Genomic DNA, 18,723 nt, shown 5'->3' with positions numbered 1-18,723 from the left:
AAATTTGAATTTTCGCGCGGTTTGTATTTTTTTTGTGAGGCAAAGCTCGTAATCCCGGATGTGTGGCCGTGTCACCTCCCGGTATTGTACTACTCCCTGGTTTTAACCGATCATCAGACAGCAAGCTGACCACAATTTTCAGAAGATAGGAGTCATGACGCGAAACATAGAAAAAAAACGGTGTGGCCTTATATAAAATAAACACACTTGAGAGGGATGAGAAGCGTTTCTTCTGTAACTCTGAGTTTCACTGTTTTAACCGATCATCAGACAGCAAGCTGACCACAATTTTCAGAAGATAGGATTGATATAGGCTGCAAGCTTGGATCATAGCGCGAATGGATGATCCGGGCTGATAGTGTAAGGAAGATTGCGCCACACAAGCAGCAGCAGCAGCAGCAGCTGTGGCGGTGGCAATCAGCTATACTGATGGTAGATAAGTTACAACATCACACGACAAAGGCGTGTGCGAGCGCTTTTTCTTTGACGGCGCTGTCCCGGCGATGTGTGCTTAGGCGATCGGATAGCTGGCGTCCGTGGCGATCCCGCACATGTTGTCATGGTTACGTGCCGTCCTGATGTATCCCTTGTCTCCCCAGCTGGTACCCCAGGTGTTCTTGACCAGCCAGTAGTCCTGCTCTTCCTCAACACCGTAGCCGACAACCAGGGCAGCGTGATTCGGGTAAGCGTTGGTGCACTTGTTGTCGATCAGGACTCCGTGATTGTAGTAGCGGAAATACGTCGATGAGGCGTCGATGGCAATCGACACTGGGCCAACCTGCGATACGACAGCCGGCAGGAACAGAAGAGAACACACAGAGAGTGAAGAGTATTACAATTACATGTATATGTTTCTATACATCGCCGAATGCAATCAAGTGCTGGGAAATATTTCTTATCCGAAACAGACTGTAGCACTTTCAAAACATCCACACCACTATTTTACATCATCAGATTTCTTAACGACAACAAGAGTCAATAAGCTGACCGGGAAAGCTGCAACAGACATGATAACACAATGGTTGAACACAGGGAGTCTTAAAATACCGGTATTTTACGACTCCCTGGTTCAACAGACACGATGGTCCAACAGAGTAGAAGCGCAGTGGGCCGGCCAACAACACACTATGCTGTGGTGCAGCAAGCAGTAAAACAAAGAGTTGGTGGACAAGCCATTGATTGTGCACTCTCATTGTAATAATCTAAAACCAAAGAGTGGTATATACATGTATGATAAAGCTTTCTTATCTTTAGCCGGATATGTTCTTCTAAGACACAGCTTCTAATATGGGCCACCATGCAGAGAGTATTCTGTTATGTGTAAGAAAAGTACTCACCGAGGCAACAGCCTCCTGCAGGGCGCTCTCGGACTTGCGCGGCAGCATGTCCTTGTAGCTGGTGAGGGTGGCGCCGACGTGCGACTCCTTGAAGCGGCATGTACCGGCCTTGGCCGTGTAAGGGTAGCTCTCCTGTGTCAATGCCGTGGTTCTCGATGATGTACTTGAAGCCATGGTCCATGAAACCTCCGCCACAGCCACGATCAGCCTCCTTTTGGTTGAAGTCAATCAGGTTCTGCTCGGACAGCGATACAAGGTTGCCAGTCTTCTTGAAGTGCTGGCCTTCGGTGGAGCCGGTTGTGCTGAACGCCCAGCTGGAGCCGCATGCACCCTGCGTGTGAGCACACAACATGCACACAACATGCACACAACATGCACACACACACAACACACACACACACACACACACACACACACACAAGTAGAAAGTATTATGGGTGTACCAACTAACTGATGTCATCGATGACGTCATAGCGATTTTACCCTAAACCGGGGCGTCTCACGTACGCGGATCAAAAGGTTACACACTGTCTGCATCAACCGGAGAGTACCAAAGTGTCGATAGTTTCCCACTCCTCACAGCGTGCTCAGAGTACTCACAGCGTGCTCGGATCAGGTGGAAGTTTCTGGAATCAACTAGAACCGGCGACAAGTTTGAACGTGACGCGGGGTCCATGGCCATCATCTTTAGCGGTTTTCATATGAATCGCACACGTTTCAAAGAGATGTAGTAGTCACGTCACCGCTTTACCCGCTTCACATCCTGAGCGGCGGACTTCAACCAACGAACAACTGGGCGGGGATAAAAGTGATTGGATCCACCTTGATCAGTCCCATTCAACTATCAACCATCAAGATGCTGTTTTCATGCTCAGTCTGTATGAAGACCGCGACCGGCCTCCAGCTGTTCGTGGACCGCCTGAAGTCCAAGGGACATCAGGAAAAGCTGGAGGCCGGTCTGCAGTCCGAATTTCTCTGCTCATGGGAAGTGATCTGTCGTGCAATTCTCAATTCTCCGTCTGCATCAACCGGAGAGTACCAAAATGTCGATAGTTTCCCACTTCTCGCTCAGAGTACTCACAGCGTGCTCGGATCCGGTGGAAGTTTCTGGAATCAACTGGAACCGGCGACAAGTTTGAACGTGACGCGGGGTCCATGGCCATCATCTTTAGCGGTTTTCATATGAATTGTGCACGTTTCAAAGAGATGTAGTACTCACGTCACCGCTTTACGCGCTTCACATCCTGAGCGGTGGACTCCATGATCATCGCGCAGAGTTTTAATGTTGAACTGCGCGCGCGCGCGCCGCACCCTTCAACCAACGAACAACTGGACGGGGATAAAAGTGATTGGATCCACCTTGATCAGTCCCATTCAACTATCAAGATGTTGCTGTCGTGCTCTGTCTGCGCAAAGACAGCGAACGGCCTCCGGCCGTTCGTGGATCATCTACGACCCAAGAACCACAGAAAGAAGCTGGAGGCCGGTCTACAGCCTGAGTTTCTGTGTTCGTGGTAAGTGATCTGTGGTGCAATTCTCTTTATTTGAAATACCAGAGATCTTATACATGTTTTTATCTGTTTCCTTCCATGCAGCGACAACGAATGGCGAACATTAGAAGAAATGAAAGATCATTCTGGAACGTCAAGGCATCTAAATCACTATTTGGAAAAACTCCAAAACTTCTACGGGAAGATATCATGCAAGAGCATGACGCTGAAAGAAGCTGAGATCGAGCTGTATAAAGTATAATTAAAATTTTTAAAACCAACATATCTGTGCTAAATGTGTGTCTGGATGGGGGTCGAGTACTCATTTGATTGCATGCTCCGAGTCGATGGGTTTGGCATGCCGAAGTGCGATATGATTGACGTAGTGGTTAGCTGCAAGTTCGTTGAACAGAGTGGAGGCAAACGTATGACAGTTGTTTGTTACAACGTTGTAAATACCCTTGACGAGATTAGAGTCGTAGAGGAAATCTATCAGATCCTGCAGATTTACATGTGATTTGTCAGCAATAATCTCCTCTATCGGAGTTTTTCGATTGGTGCTTCGATAGGAAGATCTCACGCTTGAACGAGTCTTTCCTCTGCATATGCTGACACCGTCGGTTGTTTTTTCCGCCGACCACCACCAGTTTCTCGTTTGAAAGACGACGAAAGCGTGGAAAGCAATCAAATCTGTCGGTTGAAGGTACCACATGGGAGTTTTGTAAATGCCCGCCCAGATGATGGTCTCTTCACCTACCAGGGGCTTGAGATAGGTTTTGATATCGGCGCTGTCGATTCTCCACGCATCTTGTCCGATTTTATTCACGTTCGGGTGGAAGTACACGGCTTTATCGTAGTTAGCACCTCCAAATTTGTGCACGAGCTCCGAAAATCCGGACGAGATGTTCGTGCACGAGGCAGACAGGATGACGCAACCCTGTTGACAAATTGAGCATAATGATGCATGACGAAAGCAAGTAGAGTCTTTTTATACCGGCTCCTACGACCAATGAACACTCGTCGGCTCTGTATTATAGACGGATGCAGACGGTGCACCGACGCCATTTCTAGAACATCATGGACCTGATGCATGCCAGAAAAAAGATGCTATCAATCTCGACAGCGCCTCCTAGGCGTCGACAGACATCTGATTAGTTTTCTGAAGAAAACAAACATTGGTGACTTTCTCTCAGCTCACTTCAACCTTCATCCCCTGCAAGAAACGTTACATTCCCTGAAGAAATCCTGTTTGTACAAAAGTCTCAACTATGCTATTGCACGATCATGCCTCCTATTCGATTGCAATTATATCGTTCAGAAGCGTTTACGCACCTTCCTTTCACGCAGCATGGTGATTATTCTGTAATATTGTTTCGTGAACCGCTATAATCGTGAACGACTGCGAGAGAGATCAGCAAACTGGACGGCGCGATGCTGGTGCTTTCTGCACCAGTCTCTGGATGAGTTCACTGAAATTCTGCGAAGGAAACAGCGACTACGGCGATTTCAATCCGCCAGGAGGCACTCGAGAACGATTGGCCAGGAGTTGCTGGTACTCCGTGACAATTCTCCATCGCATTGTGGTGTTGATTGCAGCACCAGGCATTCTCTGTGTTGCGCAAGAACCAACAGCAGTTCTCTGACGACAAACTTTGGACGCGAAATGCGCGAGTCGACTAGGATTTTGAGGCGTACCAGCTCACTGACGTCAGCAATGACGTCATAGCGAGTTAACCCTAAAACCAGGGCGTTTAACCCTATTTTTCCGATTTACGGTAAATTTGTGCGATTTAACCTAAAATCGGAGCGTTTTACATATGACGTCATCGATGACGTAATGCGTTTTAACCCTAAAAGTCGGGCCATATTAACCCTAATAATCCCGGTAACCCTAACCCTATCAACATGGCGATAGCCCTAACCCTATCACTATGACGATAACCCTAACCCTAGTGCAATCACCATGGCGATAACCCTAATATTCCTGGTGACGATAACCCTAACCCCAGGGCTGTCACCATGGCAATAACCCTAATACTGTAGAATGGGTAATTTTAGCGACTATTGGCGTTTTCCCATTGTCAGCTGGTTTAGCAGCGATTTTACTCAAGGATCACCAGTGCACTACTAATGTCTCAACGGCGACTTGAAACTTTAGCGAAAATGAGTCGATCGCTAAATTCGCTAGGGTTTTTACGTCGCTAAAATGACACGTTCTACAGTATTTCTGATGATGATAACCCCAAGTTAACCCTAACACCATGACGATAACCCTAACTCTAGGGCTATCACCATGGCGATAACCCTAATATTTCTGATAACCCTGACCCTAACACCATGACCATAACCCTAATATTCCTGATAACCCTATCACCATGACGATAGCCCTAAATTTTACTGGTGGTGATAACCTTATCACCATGACGATAACCCTAATATTTCTGGTGAGGATAAACATAACACCATGACGATAACCCCTAATTTTAATTTTTCTGGAGACAATAACCCTAGTAGCCCTCGTAACCCTATCACCATAACAATCCTATTACCATGGCAACTCTACTCTTTTATGTGTGCAGGTGCTACAGTTGAAGAAGTCCTCGTACCATTGCTTTTTTGTGTACAGATCACCACAACAACACTCAAAAAACCCTACAGTCCATTTCAAAACTATAGACGCGTAGGGTTTTTGAAATATTTCAAATTTGGCTGGAACTTTTTGAGAATAGTTTTCAGAATATTGCTGAGGTCCGCTCCACAATTACTCTCATATAGTTTCCAAACGATTGGATAACAGATGCCCTATTTGGAAAAAATTATGCACAAAGTGATCACAGATTTTATGTGGTATAGATGCTGGCATAACGGTTTTTGCCTAGGTACGCGTCTATAGTTTTGAAATGGACTGTAATAAGCATCTTACATGTATGTGTGTACAGGTCCTACATGTATATACCTTATTAGCAAATCTTGTTGTTATGTGTACAGATCCTATCGTTATGCTAACCCAATCACCATCGCAACCCCCATCTTATCAACTCTTTGATGACAACCGTAATAACTCAATCACCATCACAACCCATACGTGTCTACAGGTACTGTAGAGTTGTTGAAAAAAATTCTCCCTCCGATTTACCTAACAGCAAGACTTAGTAAACTATTTTACTTACCTTGCACGAATTTATACAACAATTCAATTGGGGGGAGGGTCATGCTCATCGCCAGGTAAGATGCACATGTGCATTCACGCGCAGATGTATGACGATAGTGTTGCAGCTGCAAACGATGAAAAATTACCAAACAAATAAATATATCTATTAGATGGACTCAGACTACGAGCAAGAATTGTGTACGATCGTAATCGGGTAGACATGCAATGGCCGACGATCACATACCTCGTACGAAGCAATGGCGCAAGGAGATGAAGAGGGATGTCCATCTCTTGTCCGACTAAACGACTAGGCTAAAATAATTCCGGGACTACATGAAAGAAAGGAACACTGTCACTACGAAATGATTTGAGGAATTGAAGATCGCTTCGATATACGTGCACACCACTTGCTCCGACGAGATTGAAATTTTGCATCAAACCGCAAAGTGTAGTCATATGGGATCTGGCTGGACTGGAGACTACTCTACGATAATACTATACTATACTACTGTACTTTATAACACTCTATCTCAGACTGCACGGAATTATGGGTTGTTATAATAGTTATATTGTCGGACTCAGAGAAGCACAAAGAGGACTAGAGAACTGGAGAGGACTGGGATAATTACAAGGAGAAGACTCGGAGAACAACAAGGAGAACCACTGGGAGAACAACACTGCGCAAGCGCAGCCTTCCGGGTATAACTACACTACATGTACTTGTAAAGAGGGAAAAAGAGGTGCAAAAAAAAAAGAAAGAAAAGAGGTGCATGCAGTAAGTGGGAAATAGGTAAGCGGGAAAAGGGGTGCACGCAGTGATTACAGTGAGACAGGGTGAGCGGGAAAAGGGGTGCATGCAGTGCAGTGCATGCAAGGGAGGCCAAGGGTCAGCAGGGCAAAGGTTAGGGGGGAGTGCATGAATGGGTATGCGTACAGGGATGTGCAGATCTAGATGTGGTGCTGTTGTGGTGCTATGCAGGGAGTAGTATTGTACTACTCCCTGGTGCTATGTGCCTGCGTGGCTCAAGGAGCATGCTTGCTTTTTTTTTTTTTTTTTGGCTTTCTACAGGGGTTCGCCAGTTGCTGAAAACCTACAAATCAGGGAGTCGTAAAATACGACTCCCTGCTACAAAGCACATTTTTGCATTTCGCACGCGCGTCGGCATGACAAAAGCAACACAATGATGAGAAACCAGGGTATGATAGGAAGATAAACGTATTTCTCTGATACTGTAGTAGTTGTGACTACACACGCGCAATGATCTCTCCGTCATCAGTCTTTCGCAATGATGTGGCTCACTGATGACAGCATCAAGAGTTCATAACCCCCAAGAGTGTGCAACTCCTGATCAGTCCGTGTATGGAAGCCCGCTCGGCGGAATTCCTTCATTGCGTCATTTTTGGTGCAGTGCGATGAGTCACGCCAATGAATTCTTCTAAAATTTACAGTCAAACCAGGATGCTTCCCCAGGACAGGGTAAACTGCGATTCTACAATGTAGTCTGAGTCTGAGCCTCAAGAAGCAAAAGTGAAACAAAGCACACGATCCTATTATTTAAAGACAAAACTGTTTATTTTTCGATGCAATGGTGACTCTTCATCGCCTTCTCCTTTCACTAGTGCAGTCAGTCTCTTCAAGAACAATTTCTTCCCCAGGCCATCGCCGCATCGGTATATTACCGGCGCTTTCCTCGAAGATGATTCAAATGGTTGAGGAACTTGAGAAAATACGTCGAAGGAGCATTTCTCGGCTGAGTTGCACAGCTATCAGAATGATTGTCCTCGACGGCAATGCACTATTTTTACAGCGTCCTCACTTCTTCCTGTCGTGATGTCCATGGATTCTTGGAGAAAGAGTTTGTTTTTGAGAAAGTACGACTTGTACGTCCCAAAAAGTCTTCAAAAAAAGCTTCGAAAACTCGAGGCTACAGCCTTGAGTTAGGAGCGGTTCAGGGTATATAGGTCTGTGGGAAACACCCTAGTAAAATAAATAAAATAATAATAATAATAATAATCTTCACTAGTTTGAGGGAAAGAGACAAACGGGAAAAGTCTGAAGAAAAAATTGACTGTCACCACCAGGACTCGAACCAGGGACCCTCGCTTGTAGCTAGCGATGCTCTAACCACTGAGCTATGGTGTAGTCGTCATCCCAGCAGAGACTGTTCAACATTTTCTTCAGACTTCGTAGCTCACACTTCCTGTGAATCCACACAGGCGGGTGGGACGCAGCCCTCACTGTACGTACCCACACACTTCACGTACACTCTAGCACGCGGGGAGCCCCAAGTCATAAAATCTTCACTAGTTTGAGGGAAAGAGACAAACGGGAAAAGTCTGAAGAAAAAATTGACTGTCACCACCAGGACTCGAACCAGGGACCCTCGCTTGTAGCTAGCGATGCTCTAACCACTGAGCTATGGTGTTGTCGTCATCCCAGCAGAGACTGTTCAACATTTTCTTCAGACTTCGTAGCTCACACTTCCTGTGAATCCACACAGGCGGGTGGGACGCAGCCCTCACTGTACCCACACACTTCACGTACTACACTCTAGCACGCGGGGAGCCCCAAGTCATAAAATCTTCACTAGTTTGAGGGAAAGAGACAAACGGGAAAAGTCTGAAGAAAAAATTGACTGTCACCACCAGGACTCGAACCAGGGACCCTCGCTTGTAGCTAGCGATGCTCTAACCACTGAGCTATGGTGTAGTCGTCATCCCAGCAGAGACTGTTCAACATTTTCCGCTGCCGAGGCCTCCTTTTACGGAATACTCGATGACAGGTGATCTCTGAGTTGACCGGTTTCCTTCGATTCATTTGCTTATGCTCACCCTTTCATTTACGGAAACGTGTGCTGATTTTATTCGGATTTAGATCCATTTTTATCTCTTTGCCCTTGTCTACAGTGTGCGAAGAACGCGAGTTCACCTTCTTGACGGTAAGGCTTATGTTAGATGTGTTGTCGAAATACTCATATTCATTGTACATTGGTACGTTACAAGTAAGGCACTGGTCAGTGGCATACTATCGTTGGCAGTTCCCAATCTGGACGGAAAGGTTCAAGGACCCATTGACCGAAAATCTCCATTGTGGAGAGGTTCAGTAAACTTGTTTGCTTCGTACGAAACAAGTCAAAGGGTGCAGTCTCGTCTCGTGAAGATCTCGTACAGTCTGTATCGGCTATAGCGTACCCTTTTGATTTCCGTGATTTTATCACTATAACCGATGCATCACTATATGCGATACGATCGATTTTTTTCGATCGACACATGAAAGGCAAGGAAATACTTCCAGCATGGCGTTTTGACAAATGAGCATGCTGCATAGTTGACAGCGCCCGCATTTCCATAAAAAATTCTGTTATGTACATGTACATGTGTCACTATCAAAATAAGCAACGTGAAGAAAGTAAAAAAAATAGGGCCTTTGATATTATTGCAACATGTATATTAAAGTTATCACTATAGCCGATAATAATATAGTGTGTTATGCATGTTTTGATTCTTTGCTGCCATCATAATATCCGATATATCATTACATCCGATAATATTGGTTATAGTGATATTTGTACTGGATAAAATACGTTTTGCTTTTGATATTTCGTACCACTATCACTGTAGCCGATATTATTCTTATATCCGGTCACTCTATAGCTGATACAGACTGTACTTGTATGATTGGATTTGTTTACTCGAGTCTGGTCTGTTTATTATTTGTGAGTTCCGCCGAGATTGCACTGCCCCAAATGAAGTTTCGTGCCGCCAAAGCAAGAATTACGATCTGCAATCTGTTTGTAGTTTATTTTTTATTTTTTATGATCACCAGTGCCGTTCAAACCAGGCGGTTATTTTTATTAACTCTCAAAATAGAAATGAAAAACGTAAAATGTTTGGCACCTATGAAGTCAGGGGATGGCCCACGCCTGGTAAAAAAACAATGAGGAGTTAAATACAAAGAAAACGAACTGAAAATACAAAAGTAAATGAAACACCATTACCAAAGAAACTGTACTGTATCATGTACACCGTTTATGGCACCAGGGCACATTCAGCAGCTGCCAGCACAGCCGAACCAGACAGATGTCGAGGCGGGTTCCGACGGTGACCACGAAGACTGGCAACCATTGCTCGAACAAGGCAAAAGGAGATCTTCGCCCGTACAAAAGCCATCATAACCGGGAAAGGTTCACGGCGCTTTTCACACAGCTTGCTGGCAATCCTGGCAAAGAGTGCCGAAGCAGCTTTCCCCTGGCCGCCAGTGGTTGCAAAAACCACGGGTACAAACGAGGAATGCTCCACCTCCAGGACTCGCCGTTCATACTTACGCCTCTTCTCCTGCTCGTGCTTTCTGTAGACAGACGGGAGAGTAAGGTTTCGGTTGGAGGGGACAAAAGGGTTAAACACCCGAACATCAAACATTGTCCTCTCTAACCTACTCCCATACACTCCACGTGCTGCCACATCAAGACGAGCATGAGCCTCCGTGTTGGCCGACCGGAGAGGGAATGTTTCACCAGAGAGGGGTTCCAACTCTGGCTCCACGCTGACGTCATGCGCAACCTCACGCAACAGATTAGCGGTTAGATCCCGGAGCTCGTTGTGGCGCATCCCAGTGAATCCTCCGATGGCACATGATAGGGCATGGGTGGTGTCGAAGGGCTTTCCACAGGTGCAGTGAGACGGCAACCGGGGAGGGGTCCAGCCGTAGCGCAGACATAGGGCATCCCGGAAGCCAGCCTTGTGGATGGTAAACTGGAACCGGCGAGATGGCCGACTAGTGAGCCAACTGGAGGCACCTTTCTCTGCGGCTAGATCCAGAGTCCGCCTGTGGTCGTCACTCAGGGTATCCCTGAGGGAGGAGAGGGCCATTGCCTGATCTTGGCGATTAGCTGTGCGTTGGGCCGCCTTGGCTGCCTTGGTGGCAGCAACAACTTCCTCGAGGGATTCCTCCTGTCGAAGGAGCTGCTCGACTAGAGGTCTGGTGACAGCCGTAGACGTGTCGTACTGCTGGGAAAGGGTCCCTGGGTTTAGAATTCCCAAGCCACCATGACGACACGGAAGCGCCAGGATGGCACGTTCTTCCTCGCCAGGGGCCTGGCGACCAGTCAGTGCAGGGAGGAAAACTTGCCTGATGGAGTTTTCCAGCGGTGTCAAGAGGTCCGCGATGGCTGGCATTGTCCTCGCAAGGAATGACCACTTATGGCAGAGACCATGGGTAAGGACAGCGTAAGCAGCCTGAGGTTGAGACGCCGCATGTTTGGCGAGGGTCTGCAGCTCTGTGCACCATGTGTCAACCTTTTGCGACACGTAACCGTCGCAGAACAGGGCAGAGCCTAGGGCAGCACCAAGATGACGATAGCCGTCCGTCCGGATGTTGACCCCGGTTGTGGCAAACAAATCTGTTGCTAGCGCAAGATGTTGTGGCTTCACGAGGAGAACGGACTTTGACGGGTTGATGTCGTAACCATACCTGGTGCCTCGATCTACTAGGATGGACCACCAGGTGCGCATTCGTCGGAGAGCGCCGGCTGAAGTTGCGTCATCGGCATACCAGGACTGCATGGCCCCAGCTGCGGCGGCTTCCCGGATCAGTGGCACTGTGCCAAGCGCATGCATTGGCATAGCCAATGGGTCTCCTTGAGTGGTGCCCTCAGAAGACAGGATCACCTCTCCTCCAACATACAGGTGAGCTGGGGAGCGGTAGGTGTTGATAACAGCTGGCGCGAGCTCAGGACATAGCCGCTGAACATTGCGCAGGCAAACAGCTCTATTTAGGCGATTGAATGCGTTCGTTGCATCCGCGAACAGGACTCCCTCCGTGTGGTCATCATCGAAGGTGGTCTTCACCGCATGAATGGCGGCTTCCACGCCGCACTCTTGCCCACCGCATAACTGCAGACAGCCAACAGCACTCTCTACTGCCGAGCCAACAATTTGAAGTATGGCTTTGCCCAGAATGCGGCGAACGACTTCCCCGATCCCGATAGGCCGAACACCTGGCTGCTTGTCCAAAGGCACTAGACGGCAAGCCACATAAGCTTCCAGTGAGATGGGGTCCACATACTTGGTAGCTATTCGCCTGGCACAGGTAACCAGAGCATCGCAGAGTGCATCCGAGGCTGAGGGGAAGGAAGTGCAAATCTTTCGCCAATTGGCTGCGTCCATGCCTGAAGGCCCGGCTGCACCATGCGTGCGCAGCGCAGCTTGGCGAATAACGTCCCTATTGAGTGCCGTGAAGATGACCGGATGTGGTTGAGGCAGAGGCTTTCCGTCCATAACTGCGTCTTCGTTTAGAGGTGATGCTGCTGGATGCTTCTCTCGAAGAATCTCTCGAACGGTGTGGTCACCTATGACATTGTCAAGGCGATGCAGGTCGCCCTTACTGTCGCCGTCAAGCAATCTGTTTGTAGTACCTGCAAGAATGTGCTGTACATGTATCGTACTTTCTCTGTTGCTGTTTCAGTTGCCGTCATGTTGCTAAAGAAACGTTCAGTAGTAGAGAGGTTCTGCAAAACGAAAATTCGAACGAAGTTTCGCGACAGTCCTTGCGAAAGTGTGTACGAATTTTTGCACGAACTTTGCGTTCTGCACATTTTCGTAGTTTGCGCAGGCCAAGTGCACGTACGCCATGACCCAATCTCACGAAAGTGTGTACGACTGTTCATTTCGCGTTCCCTGCAAGTTTCGCGTCCAAAGTTGCGAAAGTTCGTGCGAAGTTTCTCACTTCATGACGTGGAACGAAAGTTTGTACGCATTTTCGTTTTGCAGAACCTCTCTACAATGTGACTCATTTGTTTCATACGAGACAAGTCAATGAGTCGTTGTGGCTTAGAATCTTTCGCTGTAGAAGAAATCTATTCGTATGTCTATTGGAGAAATAATTGTATTCACTGGTTATAAAATAGGTTAAGACAAACTCACAGAATAAATACCATCGGTCCCTTGGTGTTCGTCCTAAAGAGGTTCGACTGGATATCATTTATACTCACCAAAAGATGTGTAAGATTTTATTATTATGGAGTGCCTTGTTTATCTCTCAGTACCTCCAACCATAGTCTTGCCCCTTTTATCCTCAGGATCAGTGTAGTTGTTGGAACGAGGTGTCGGACTCAGCAATGTATTTGTTTACATTTTAATACATGTTTATTGTTCCTCCTTTGCTGTGTTGTTTTAGAAAATCGAGGACTAACAGTTTGAAGTCATTGAACTGCTTCCAAAAGTTGTATCGACATCAACAGGGTTACGATTTCAGTGCAATATGATGCAGGATGACCTTATCATGATAACCCATGATTATTAACCATCATAAACACAGAATCAACAAAAACGCGACACGCACCTGGTTACATTTCTCAAATAAATCTGATCGAGGGTGGGGAAATCTGAAATATCTGAAAGGCAAGACAATTTTATGACAGAGTCATGAAATTCTGCTACAGCAACATGCACAGAATGACCTCCGTATAAAAAAAAGTATCACCACGGTCCACCACTACTCACATGTTTCCCCGCAGAAGAACATGCTAGTGCCATATTCTGCAAGAAAAGGCTTGCACATCAATGCGTATAATAAGAGAAAAGGACATATGGATACGAGCTAAGAGTAACTCTCCATCACTGTAGCATGTGATACTATACACAGTCAGAAAGTGCAATATTGTTGCACTTTCTGACTGTATCATGTTACAGTGATGGAGAGTTACTCTTAACTCGTATCCATATGTCCTTTTCTCTTCTACATTAATTTTATTTATGGCTCAACATCCGAGTTTCAAATCAATAATTATTGTAGTATTTCGGCGTCCTCATTGGTGTAATACCCCCGTGCTCAGATTTGTCCGTAACAATCAGGCAGGAGTAGATATGGTACGAGAGAGCTTGGAAGCTCAGGGCCCTACGCTATGCTTTTATGCTTTTTTGCCTAGCTCATCGTACATGTTATAAGAACTGATGGAATTGTCTTTTTCCGTTGATTGGCCACATCACTGTATTGCAAAAACGTTTCAATCGGTTTGAATATATTATTATGAGTTAGGCAAAAGTATTAATTTTGCAGAATTTATTGCGGATTGTTATTTCTCTAATAATCATCTACTTTTGTTTTGCTCCTTTAATTTTTATCTCCTTATATTGTAAATCAACAATTTTTGGCCGATGAGAAATAGAAACCTCTCGATTAGAGACGTTAAGATGCACGTTATTTCCGACGTGACGCGCAGTTTCACGTCAAATTTGAAATCGATCGGTATTTTTGCTCTCACATGCATCCATTGCTCAATCATGCATCATTTGCCTATATGACAAACGTTGGCCTGCGATTTACTTTGGCCGGTTGGTACCAAGCGGCGAAATCAGCGAAATTAAATCGCCAGCGAACATTAGTTGATTTTAATACAGGAATCGGATTTTCTGGCCTTTTTGTAGTAATACATGTACATTGACCTGTTGAGCCAATGACGACGCCGAATGCATTGTTGCCTGTGGAGCACATTACATAACTTTAAAGTCTCCTAAAATACGTATCCTGTCCGACGGCAAAAGAGGCTGCAGATTTAGTTTTTCTGCGCATCGACGGGATGTCTGCGACGCGAAAGTTCAGCTCGCGTTATTTTGCTCGCACGTCGAAAAAATCAACGCGAGTGACCTGCTGCTCACGTCGAAATTTGGATATTACACAACTTTACAGTCTCCTATATAAATACGTATCCTGTTCGAACCAAAAGAGGCTGCAGATTTAGTTTTTCTGCGCGTCGACGGGATGTCTGTCCTGACGTTTACTGGGACCGGCGCTGACTCTGCCGATCACGGGCGTTGTGGACTCGACGGGATGTCTGTCGTGACGTTTCCTGGGACCGGCTTAGACTCTGCCGATCACGGGCGTTCTGGACTCAACGGGATGTGTGTCCTGACGTTGCCTGGTACCGCCGGACTCTACCGATCACGGGCGTTCTGGAGTCGACGGGATCTCTCTTCCGACATTTCCTGTGACCGGCACTGAATCGCTCGTTCACGCTTATTTTGTAGACGACGGGATCTCTCTTCCAAAGTATGTTTATGCTGACGCATCCTATCACCTAATCGGCGTCTATTCTAATTTAATTTCCTCCTCGTCTCCCTATTTCTTTCCAAATCCCCCTCTACATCAGGGAGTCGTATGCATAATACGACGAATATTGGTACGGTACGGGACAGATACAGGAGCCCGCAAATATTGTGAACAGCTGTTATGTACAATCCTGTAGAGCCTTTGTAGTCACAGATACGGGATAGCGCCAGGCGTGACACAAACAAACAAACAAACACACACAAATACCAAATTAAAGCTGTGTGGACCCTGGCTAGCGCCAGACGTTACTTAAGTAACGTCTTCTGCATAGCTACGGGAATTAAAATATACTACTCCCTGGTAGCAATGCACCCCCAAGAACGGAATAATCTGATGCACGCACGCGTGCCGGGTGCGTGCTCGCGCAAGCAAGTGCAACAACAACGCACAGAGTCCAGTATCGATTTCACGAAAGAGAACAAAACGCTCACAGCGGCAAACAGCATCCCAGAACTGGCCCACATAAACTCGGAGAAAGTCAAAACTGTCAAACACAGAGACATACATGATCACGCACAGTGACGTTGGCAGAGCGAGACAGTAAATCTTGACAATGCCAGTACAGCAGAGAAGAGCAGGAGAATGAGAATAAAGGGGACGACTGCTGCTACTGCTGAACACACTAGCTACATTGTAAACAGTTATACTGGTATGCCAGTTGTCGGATTCAGGACGGGAGTCACATAATTATGTTCTTTTCTTTTTTTTCCTTCTCTTACCATGGAGGGCTAACGCCCCCTCCTTTGCATATGCTTCTGCCATTGGACGGTGAAATAATATAATATTATATTATTTAAAATAAACACACTTGAGAGGGATGAAAAGTGTTTCTTCTGTAACTCTGAGTTTCACGGTTTTAACCGATCATCAGACAGCAAGCTGACCACAATTTTCAGAAGATAGAATTGATATAGGCTGCAAGCTTGGATCACAGCGCGAATGGATGATCCGGGCTGATAGTGTAAGGAAGATTGCGCCACAAAAGCTGCAGCAGCAGCAGCTGTGGCGGTGGCAATCAGCTATACTGATGGTAGATAAGTTACAACATCACACGACAAAGGCGTGTGCAAGCGCTTCTTCTTTGACGGCGCTGTCCCGGCGATGTGTGCTTAGGCGATCGGATAGCTAGCGTCCGTGGCGATCCCGCACATGTTGTCATGGTTACGTGCCGTTCTGATGTATCCCTTGTCTCCCCAGCTGGTACCCCACGTGTTCTTGACCAGCCAGTAGTCCTGCTCTTCCTCGACACCGTAGCCGACAACCAGGGCAGCGTGATTCGGGTAAGCGTTGGTGCACTTGTTGTTGATCAGGACTCCGTGCTTGTAGTAGCGGAAATACGTCGATGAGGCGTCGATGGCAACCGACACTGGGCCAACCTGCGATACGACAGCCGGCAGGAACAGAAGAGAACACACAGAGAGTGAAGAGTATTACAATTACATGTATACGTTTCTATACATCGCCGAATGCAATCAAGTGCTGAGAAATATATCACATCCAAAACAGACTGTAGCACTTTCCAAACATCCACAACGCTATTTTACATCATCAGATTTCTTAACGACAACAAGAGTCAATAAGCTAACCGGGAAAGCTGCAACAGCCATGATGACACAGTGGTTGAACACAGGGAGTCTTAAAATACCGGTATTTTACGCCTTCTTGGTTCAACAGACACGATGGTCCAACAGAGTAGAAGCGCAGTGGGCCGGCCAACAACACACTATGCTGTGGTGCAGCGAGCAGTAAAACAAACAGTTGGTGGACAAGCCATTGATTGTGCACTCTCATTGTAATATCTAAAACCAAAGAGTGGTATATACATGTATGATAAAGCTTTCTTATCTTTAGCCGGATATGTTCTCCTAAGACACAGCTTCTAATATGGGCCACCATGCAGAGAGTATTCTGTTATGTGTAAGAAAAGTACTCACCGAGGCAACAGCCTCCTGCAGGGCGCTCTCGGACTTGCGCGGCAGCATGTCCTTGTAGCTGGTGAGGGTGGCGCCGACGTGGGACTCCCTGAAGCGGCATGTACCGGCCTTGGCCGTGTAAGGGTAGCTCTCCTATGTGTCAATGCCGTGGTTCTCGATGATGTACTTGAAGCCATGGTCCATGAAACCTCCGCCACAGCCACGATCAGCCTCCTTTTGGTTGCAGTCAATCAGGTTCTGCTCGGACAGCGATACAAGGTTGCCAGTCTTCTTGAAGTGCTGGCCTTCGGTGGAGCCGGTTGTGCTGAACGCCCAGCTGGAGCCGCATGCACCCTGCGTGTGAGCACACAACATGCACACAACATGCACACACTCAACACACACAACACACACACACACACACACACACACAAGTAGAAAGTATTATGGGTGTACCAGCTAACTGACGTCATCGATGACGTCATAGCGATTTTACCCTAAACCGGGGCGTCTCACGTACGCGGGTCAAAAGGTTACACACTGTCTGTATCAACCGGTGAGTACCAAAATGTCGATAGTTTTCCACTCCTCGCGATGCTCAGAGTACTCACAGTGTGCTCGGATCAGGTGGAAGTTTCTGGAATCAACTAGAACCGGCGACAAGTTTGAACGCGACGCGGGGTCCATGGCCATCATCTTTAGCGGTTTTCATATGAATCGCACACGTTTCAAAGAGATGTAGTAGTCACGTCACCGCTTTACCCGCTTCACATCCTGAGCGGCGGACTCCATGATCATCGCGCAGAGTTTTAATGTTGAACTGCACGCATGCGCGCCGCACCCTTCAACCAACGAACAACTGGGCGGGGATAAAAGTGATTGGATCCACCTTGATCAGTCCCATTCAACTATCATCAAGATGCTTTTTTCTTGCTCAGCATGCGGAAAGACCACGACTGGCCTCCGGTCGTTCCTGGACCACCTGAAGTCTAAAAACCACAGGAGGAAGCTGGAGGCCGGTCTGCAGCCTCTGTTTCTGTGTTCTTGGTAAGTAATCTGTCGTGCAATTCTCTTTATTTGAAATACCAGAGATCTTATACATGTTTTAATCTGTTTCCTTCCATGCAGCGACAACGAATGGCGTACATTGGCGGACATGAAGCCCCATATATCAACGTCAAGACATCTTCAACATTATACGGAGAAGCTGACCTCATACTACGGGGAAATACCGGCCAACAGCGTTATTACGCTGATACAAGCTGAAAATGATCTACTGAAAATATAATTAAACATTTTAAAACCAACATATCTGTGCTAAATGTGTGTGTCTGGATGGGGGTCGAGCACTCATTCGATTGCATGCTCCGAGTCGATGGGTTTGGCATGTCGAAGTGCAATATGATTGACGTAGTGGGTAGCTGCAAGTTCGTTGAACAGAGTGGAGGCAAACGTATGACAGTTGTTTGTTACAACGTTGTAAATACCCTTGACGAGATTGGAGTCGTAGAGGAAATCTATCAGATCCTGCAGATTTACATGTGATTTGTCAGCAATAATCTCCTCTATCGGAGTTTTTCGATTGGTGCTTCGATAGGAAGATCTCACGCTTGAACGAGTCTTGCCTCTGCATATGCTGACACCGTCGGTGGTTTTTTCCGCCGACCACCACCAGTTTCTCGTTTGAAAGACGACGAAAGCGTGGAAAGCAATAAAATCTGTCGGT

At 46.7% G+C, this 18,723-nt stretch overlaps 1 protein-coding gene and 1 pseudogene across 1 annotated transcript; both read right to left on the bottom strand.

Moving 5' to 3' along the window:
* Positions 1-214: 214 nt before the first annotated feature.
* LOC135821890 (procathepsin L-like) lies at positions 215-4,551 on the bottom strand. The gene is given in 5 exon segments (XM_065334886.1): positions 215-778; positions 1,338-1,470; positions 1,472-1,668; positions 3,585-3,764; positions 4,531-4,551. Coding segments are annotated over 5 exon segments (798 nt in total). The 3' UTR covers positions 215-511.
* Positions 4,552-15,906: 11,355 nt separating this feature from the next.
* LOC135820677 (procathepsin L-like) lies at positions 15,907-18,252 on the bottom strand (annotated as a pseudogene).
* Positions 18,253-18,723: the final 471 nt, after the last annotated feature.

The sequence above is a fragment of the Sycon ciliatum genome, chromosome 7 (assembly GCF_964019385.1).
Source record: "Sycon ciliatum chromosome 7, ocSycCili1.1, whole genome shotgun sequence".
In the NCBI taxonomy this organism is placed as follows: domain Eukaryota; kingdom Metazoa; phylum Porifera; class Calcarea; order Leucosolenida; family Sycettidae; genus Sycon; species Sycon ciliatum.
This window is presented reverse-complemented; position numbering and strand designations above follow the sequence as displayed.